This window comes from Sciurus vulgaris (genome assembly GCF_902686455.1).
Source record: "Sciurus vulgaris genome assembly, chromosome: 8".
Classification (NCBI taxonomy): Eukaryota; Metazoa; Chordata; class Mammalia; order Rodentia; family Sciuridae; genus Sciurus; species Sciurus vulgaris.
In genome coordinates, this window is record NC_136468.1 from 29,912,124 (window position 1) to 29,920,745 (window position 8,622).

The 8,622-nt window shown below is 34.3% G+C and overlaps 1 protein-coding gene across 2 annotated transcripts in view; it reads left to right on the forward strand.

Moving 5' to 3' along the window:
* The window catches only part of WASL (WASP like actin nucleation promoting factor), a 75,403-nt gene extending 68,359 nt beyond the window's left edge, over positions 1-7,044 (forward strand). For both annotated transcript variants that reach the window (XM_079149850.1, XM_079149851.1), the window contains one exon: positions 4,300-7,044. In XM_079149850.1, coding sequence (XP_079005976.1) covers positions 4,300-4,361 — 62 coding nt within the window. In that variant the 3' untranslated portion in view covers positions 4,362-7,044. The remainder of the gene's footprint in view (positions 1-4,299) is intronic.
* The last annotated feature ends 1,578 nt before the right edge of the window (positions 7,045-8,622 follow it).

Sequence of the window (8,622 nt, forward strand, 5' to 3'; positions counted from 1 at the left end):
GATTCTAGGCTGTAATTAAATAAAATGTCACCCCTGTGATTAGTCTATCTGAAACTTTATGGATGCTAGCATACCAACCATAGCTGTAAAGTGTAAAAACAGCTTTGGACAAGTGGTAATTTTATTTCCTGTACTGAGAAATACTAATAGAATCTGATTATCAAGCAACCTCTAGACAAGGCTTGGGATTTCTAGATCTCATTCCTGTTATATTTTGATGACATAAGAAAGTTTTTCTGATCTCACAGCATTGGAAAATTAGGAATGTTCTACAGGTTCTGGAGTTGTTAAAGAATACTTTTTTGAGACATGCCTATAATCTCAGTTACTTTAGAGACTGAGGCAGGGGGACTGAGAGTTTGAGGCCAGCCTGGGCAATCGAGGGAGATGCTATCTCTAAATAAAAAATAAAAAGAGCTAGGGATGTAGCTGAGTAGTAGAGCACCCCTGGGTTCAATCCCCAATAAGTACCACCCCCAAAAAAGCATACTTTGTCATTTTATTTTTCTTCTTTGTTACATGGAGAGAATTCACCTATGAAATGATTGATGGTGAGAATTAAATAAAATAATATGTAACCAGCAGATTACCTCTAGCACATAGTAGGTGCTCAGTAAATCTTCTTTTCCTTTTCTTTTTTTCTCTATAAGGATATGGCTATCTTAAGATCCTTGAGCAACATTTGTTTTCCTTTAATGAGAATATTTATTATATAAATATATATATAATTTATTTCATCAATATTTGTTGAAGAGTAATATTAAAATTATAACAAGACAATAAAATCCCCTGCCTTCATTAAATAAGCTTTCTAGTGAGAGAGACCACAGAAATACATAAAACAAATTAGAAAATATATAGCAGAAAACGGAGAGGGAGTTACAGGCTTTGGGAGGGAGGCTCATTTTGGAATAGAATGAACTGAGGTGACATTTGTGAAAAACCTGGAAGGAATTCAAGGAGTAAAACATGTTTTATTAAAAAAATAAAAAAAAAAACAGGAAAAGTATGAGATGGAAAGAACAGCAAGAGCTGAGGTCGATACTGGGGGAACAAGAGAGAGAAGTAAAGAATAAAATAGGTTACCATTAGTAATGCTTTAAAGACCATTGGCTTTTATTTTGAATGTAATGGGAAGCTATCAGAGGAGTGGCAGTGATCCAAGCAAGAGATGATGGAGGTTTGAACCTGAGTTATTGTACTAATCAGAAATGGTTAGTTGTATTTTGAATGTGGAGATCACTAGACTTGCTGATAGATCAGAAGTGAGGTTTTTAGGAAAGAGTAGTGAAGGATAACTCCAGGTTTTTTGACCTGAACAGGTTGAAATGTGGAATTTCCTTAACAAAGGAGCAAGTTAAGGAAAGATTAGGAATTTGGGTTTTCTACACTTTGTATCTGAAATACTTAGTAAAAATTCAAATTTAAATGTTGATTTGGTTATAAGTCTAGAATTCATGGACAAGGTCTTGTGAACATAAATTTGCATGTCAATAGACTGTACATAGATACATGTTATTGAAGTTTATGGAACTGGTTGAGATTAGCAAAGTGAATGTGGAGAAGAAAAGATCTAGTTGGGCATGGTGGTACAGGCCTGTATCCCAGCAACATGGGAGACTGAGTCAGGAGGATCACAAATTTGAGACCAGCTTCAACAACTTAGTGACACCCTAAGCAAATTAGTGAGACCCTGTCTTAAAAATTTTAAAATGAAGGAAAAAAAAGGTCTGGGGATGTGGCTTAGTGGTAAAGTGCCTCTGAGTTCAATTCCCCAGTATACCCCCTGCCCAGGCCAAAAGAAAAGAAAAAGTCTAATAAGGTCTGAGAGAGAACATAGTATTTAGAAGCTAGGTGAAACAAATGTTTGAAGGAGGACAGGATTAATCATCTGGGTCAAATGTTCAATAGGCCAAATATTAGCTGATCTATTCTTTCAAGAAAAAACAATTAATGTTGACAATATTATAAAAAGAACTAAGAATTCTTAAAATTGTAACTGTTCAGCTTAAACTTAGTTGACTAACCACTATGCAATTCAGGCCAAATAGAAAAAGAAAATATAAAAGTTAACCTCATATGGAAGATGCTCAGGAAAAATTTTGACAACTGCCAGTGTCAAAGAGATAAATTAAAGGTCCACATCTCATCAGATGGGCCAAATGGTAGGTTGCTATATAATAGGTGATCAGGAGAAAGCATTTTTTTTTTCTTTTGATATCTGTGGGTTTTGTTAAATACTTCCCTATAGTTATTTTTTTTAAATCATTTATATTAGTCATGTAAGTTGTAATGAACTTAAAACATTGTACATATAATGAATATATAACATACTTTTTGTATTTGGACCCATTTCTTTTCACTATTATTTCTATGCTAGTACCTGAAGATAGAATTACTAGCTGTTTCCTCCTTTTCCCCAAAGAGGAGCAATTAGCTGATAAATTTCTATCTTTGGTCATTCTGTCAGTGCCAGCATAGTTGGGTATACTTGTTGCTTTTATCCAGGTGAAGTTTTGAAACTTGTATAGCAAAAACTTTGGATAGCAAATTATTTCCATTACTAGAAAAGTAAACAGAAGTTGTGACATGAAGTTAGTTGAAATCCTTTGCAAATACATTCTATAACAATTTAGAGCTTTTAGACTTAAATAAATTATCATCGTCATCATTAAAGATGTAACTTAGTTTGGAGCCAAGAAAAGGTATCTTTGCTTCTTTCTGGCTTCTGTTAATTTCCAAGTTCTAATACTAGCTTAAGTATTCCTTTATAGGACCTTTAAAAAAATCCATTTTATGGGGGACATGGAATAAAAGAAAAAGAGATCTATACATCTAGCCCACATGTATGTCACATACTCCTAGTTCTTAGTGTCTATTATTATCAAGTGAAAGTGTTCAGGTACTATCTTACATTGCCAACTTGGCCTTTATGGGTTGTATGTGATATAACTTGAAAGGTTAGTTATTATGGCAAGTTGATAAAAATGTAGAAATGTGCTTTTAGAAATTGACAACATCTGGATACTTATTCATTCAACAAGTTCAATTGAGGGGCTTCTGTGCAGCACTGTTCTGGTGTTGAGGGTACAGTGATGAATAAGACAGGCAAAGTCCTGGCTTTCATACAGCTTGTATTCTAGTGTGAAGGCCATGAATCTATAAACAGTGTAAGAATGTCAGGCAGTAGTGTTATAGGAAAGTGAGACAGGAAAGACAGTTACTGATTGTGGAGGAGTGTTACACTTTATGTTGGATAGTCAGAAATACCCTCTAAGAAGTTGGGGTTTTAGTGGGTCCTCAAAAATAAGAAGACTCAGACAGACAGAAGAGCTACTTCAAAAGCTCTAAAGCAAGGATAAGGTTGGCATGTTTAAGGGACAGAAAGGAAGCATCTTACTAGTAATAGTGAATCAAAGGAGCATAATGAGAAAGGCTTGGAGAACTGTGAGAGATGATATCTGGGAAATCATGTAGGGTCTTTTAGAATGAAGTCACATCAGATTTTATTCAGGGCACTGCTTGGCCACAGGAGGTCTTTAGAAGGGTAGCAACATGATATTTTTAAAATTTAGAATGTAAATAGTATCACTATGTTTGCTCTGCAAATGGACTTTATAGAGTTGCAACAATCTTAGCAAGATACTATGATGGTGTGGGGAGTAGCCCTGGAAGTGGTGGGAAGGAGTAGACTTGATTGATGGTGAAACAAAAAAGGAATCATTAAGAATTTCTGGGTTCTTGGCCCAATTACCTAAGAGAATTGGTGCCATTAATTGAGATGAAACTGACTGGAGTGGAGATGGAGAAGCAGGTTAGGGAGAGAGAAAAAATTTCACAAGTATTGAGTTTGAGAATCCACAAACTCAAAGTTGAATTCTTGATATGCAGTTGAATTCTTGATATGCAAGCCTGAAATTCAAAAAGACCAACCCAAATGTAATATTGCATTTTCAGAAACACACTGGATAGGCTGGGGATGGGGAGAACTGAATGGTGAGACTCTTACCTCACATGAATGAGATCCTATGTTCTGTTACCAGTACAGGGAGAGAGGGAAAAATCACACACAGGTTGAAATTTGTTCCATAGATATTAAGGGACAGAACCCAAATCTTGGAACTTCTGTTCTAATCTTTGGTTTAACCATCACACTGTTTAGATATATTTCATTAAATTTTTAACTCTATCTTCTTAACTAAATTTCTCCAGAAATTAAATGGATTATGTTTCAGAGGTTAAATAATTTAAGAATTATGTAGCATGTATGTTTTCATTGTCTTGATGATTTTCCTCTAGATGAAGATGAAGATGAAGATGATGAAGAAGATTTTGAGGATGATGATGAATGGGAAGACTGATCTATATATTATATATATATATTTTTAAGGTGAAATACTAAACACTACTTTCTGTCTATGGATTCTGTAAAATTATCATGTAAATGTTCTACCAATTTGCTGTATATTTTTGTTGCCTTTTTTGCTTTTTTTTAATTAATCTGTGCAATACCTCATTTAATCTGTAAAGGTTTGTCATAATCCTCTACAAAGCTACTCCCTGTTACTGTGTACAAGTTTACACCAGGATGCTCACTTGATTTGTGAATATATTTCATTCCATCAACAAGGGAGTTTAAATACTATATGTGAGACTGACAAAAACCTTAATGTAATTTAGTTATAATGCCAGAAGGAAAACACTATTTTCATACCCTACTTTTTCTGTACCTAAATTTTCTTATTAAAATCTATTATAGCACTACATTCTTTTTTAAGTGATGTAAACCTTAGTTTCTTTAGCCCCTTCATTTTGAGTACAATACTACATATGAATGTTGAAGTTAATACCTTGCTCAGTTCTCTAGACATCACTACACTGACACCATTTTTCAAGTTTTAGCAATATGCTCTGTATGACATCTCTACAGAGATACCAGTAGGGGAAATCGGTGATGCCTGTTACAGCAGTATTGCTATTCCTGGCACAGTGGTGGTGTTTGCAGGCTGGAACCACAAGGAACCCTTCCTTACATACCTGTACTTGACTGCACTTATGTTTATGCTGTAGCAAATGTGACAGGCTTTTTGACAAAAAACTCTAAAAAATATTTTTGGTATTATTCTGAAGAGGTATTTAAGTTTGAGTTTGGAGACTTTGGGGCTAGTTTCATTCTTCATGAACAATTCTGGTCATTCTATTTTTCATTTGTATGGATTAAGGTTTTTAAAAATACCAACCATAAAAATCAAATTAGTTAGCAGAGGTATGTACTGTAATGCTGAACCTAACATACTGTATATTTTTCTTTTGGTAATTTCTCAAGGTTTTCATCAAATATCAGGTGAAAGGTTACATTTTCTTAAAAGATTGGTGGTCCCAATGTCAATTTTCTTGAAACACATAACTGATTCTGATTTGATAGATTTTTTAAAAAAATAAAACCTTACAACCTGCACATTTGTTTATGCATACTAAATGGTGTGTTAAAATGAGGGTGTCCTTGCCTCTTTACAATATACTAATCCACCTGAAGGTGGTCATTTCATATTTACAGTGCTAATTATCATACCTACCTACTTTGAATTTTAGGTAGAAAATTATCGGATTTAAATACATTTTTCTCACATTGAGTCATAAGCAGAATGTAGTTCCAAATGTATTTCATTACTATAGTCACGATACCCAACTAAAAATTATGCTATCTAGAATTGTTTCGACCAAAATTTAGTATTGGCATGATCTTGACAGGCTGGACCTGCAAGATGTGGCTTGAATTTTAACAAGTTTATCACATAATCTCTAGTGATCATGCATCTAGTTATCATAAAAAATAATTTAAGAGGTTTAGTTGATGAAAGCAGTAAATGGTGCGGTAAAATAGTTAAGTTATTCAAAGAATGTTACCTTCCTTGCGAGAGTAATTTAAGCACATGGGAAAGATTCTAGATTTTTGTTTCTTGTAAAAACAGTGCCCTTTGCTGCTAGAAACCTTTTTCTGCTTACTATCATTTTTATTGTGGCTTTAGCTCAGTGAGTCAGGCATGGATGAGGTTGGACAGCTACTAACGAATAAAATCAGAAAATTGTGCAAATGTTAACCAGGACATTATAATTATTTTAAATAATTAACATTAAATCTGGTGCAGTGGCTCAGCCTGTATTCCCAATGACTTGGGAGGCTGAGACAGGAGGATCACAAGTTTGAGGCCAACCATGGCAACTTTAGCAAGACCCTGTCTCAAAAATAGAAAGATCTGGGATGTAGCTTGGTGGTAAAGTACTGCTGGGTTCAATCCTCCAGTTCTGAAAAAATAAATAACATTAAACATTTCTTTTTTATGACGTTATAAAAAATATTTTAAGTGTCCTAGAAATGGAAAGTAATGCCAGTGTAAGATGTCTCTTAACTTTTGACCAAGGAATTCAGGATTTTCCAGCTAACTTTGGTATGACAGGTATTTATTCGGAGTCTCTTAGGGGAAGAGGGTATCAGTTCTCGGAGCTGGAAACACAACACATAAGATGAGCATATAATTTGCCAAAGGTAATTGAGTTTATTCTTTTTTCTTAAAGAAAAAAAGACCTTTTGTCGTGATTGCACAAAGTCTAAATTTCAATTGATTTAAACACAACAGCTGTGGAGTTCAGTCCAGCCATGAAAACTACATCTTCTTTACTGAGTAAGATAGAAGTTTGCATGTTTCAGTCCTCCACCATCCTGCACTGTGGGCAGCACTATACCTGTACATTGTCTGAAAGCCTCTCATATATACTCCAGCTAAATGATTGTCTGGTAGCCTTCGCATTTAACAAACTAGCATGAGGCTTTTTATATCTTAAATGCTACGTGATAGACAATTTCAGCTAGCCACATATTGTATGTATGAGATTCATAAAAATTTTCAATCATTCATTTCCATTTATCAACTGAAATTTTGTTTAGTATGTGAATTTTTTTTTTTTTTTTTTAATGTATAGTGAATAGGATGTTGCACTGGTGGCAATTCATCATGGAGCATAATAAAATTAATTTGGCCCAAATAGTGTAAAATGGTGTGCTTTTATTTATTAAGAGACTAAAATAAGTAACAAAATCCTTAAACTGTAGAGAATTGCAAAAATGTACAGCAGCAAATGATGATGGTTGAAGATTTCAGCAGACTGCATGCCTGAGACTTGGAGTGTGCCATTAAATAAACATGGTGAGCAAGAGACTATTACACCATGTTCTGTTGGGAAACATGACAGCTGCTCAGCAGCTCCTCTGGAAGCCAGTGAGTGCTGTGGAACACAGAGCGTTCACATCACAAGGTCACACTGTTTGGAACTCTTGTGCATACCAAAAAATGTTAAACGTTTTCTAAATTAGAATGATATTGGAGTTTACTGATAGTTTCAGTAAATGCCAAATACAGCAGTTCATGTGAGCCATAAGTAGTTTTCAGTAAACAGTATCAAAGATGGTACTCATTTTTAAAACAGGAAATTCAGTTTTTGATAAATAGAATTTTCTGTTCCACTGACCCTGGCACAAGTGGGTGTCTGAAGATTAAACTGAGTTATGGAATCCAGAGTGTAGGTTGCTACAGAATGCCTTTTGAGAGCGTCAGCCAAAGTTAACAAATGTTTCAAGAATAGTACGTTCTTTTAAAAAGTCGTTTCTATTATACAAATGTGAGCCCTTAAGAATGTATTAAACAAATTTAAAAGAATTTTTAAAGAGGAAAGTGCCTCAGAATTGTCCTATCACATCATATTTATCTAACCAACAGATTCTAAAATGACTGCTTTAAGAATGGAGCTCCTCAAGGACTACTACAGTGATAAGGCCTATTTATCCTTATCCTTTGCAACAGAAACAACAGAAAATCCTTTGTGGAAAAGTTGGTGAATTTTACTTTGCACTTTTTTTTTCCCCCTGACACTCACATCTTGCCTTTAAAACAACATTTTCTCATAATCTTTTGGCCATTTATTTGTGGATTTTATTTTACTCTTGTTTTTAGGGAAACCGTTAGGAAAAGATGAAGATGTGGTAAACTCGTTGTTATGAGTGTGATGGGGAACAGGCTTTGCAGCTAATGCTTAAGACCCTCTTTACTTCTTTATGTGATACATACTATCCTCAATTACTGTAAGGAACCTATGGAAATATTTGCCTTTCCAGATGCTTCTGCCATACCATTAAAAAGAAATGCACATTGATGATCATACTATTGATGCAGTATTTAATTTCACACACGTTCAATGTAAATCTAAATTGGTCATCTGCACCACCATCAAGACAAATGAAGATGTGAATGCTACACAATTATTTTGAGTGAAATAGTAATTTACAAATGATTTTCAATTTAGCAAACTCTTTGTCTTTTAGGAAATTTCTAGTAAATTCAAATCCTGAATTCCTTACCACTCTTACTCTAGTAAGATCTGTTTGTTTTTTCTGTTCTTATTATTTAGGTGAAGATTTATTTTCAGTATTATCTAATTGCATTATGGAACCTGACCCAAACACTGTTTTCTGACTTGAATTGGTTGGCATATGACCTAAATTTAGTTTTAGTTATGGCTGTTTTCATCAAGGCCTACTTCTAAGGATTTTTAAAAGCATCAGTATCA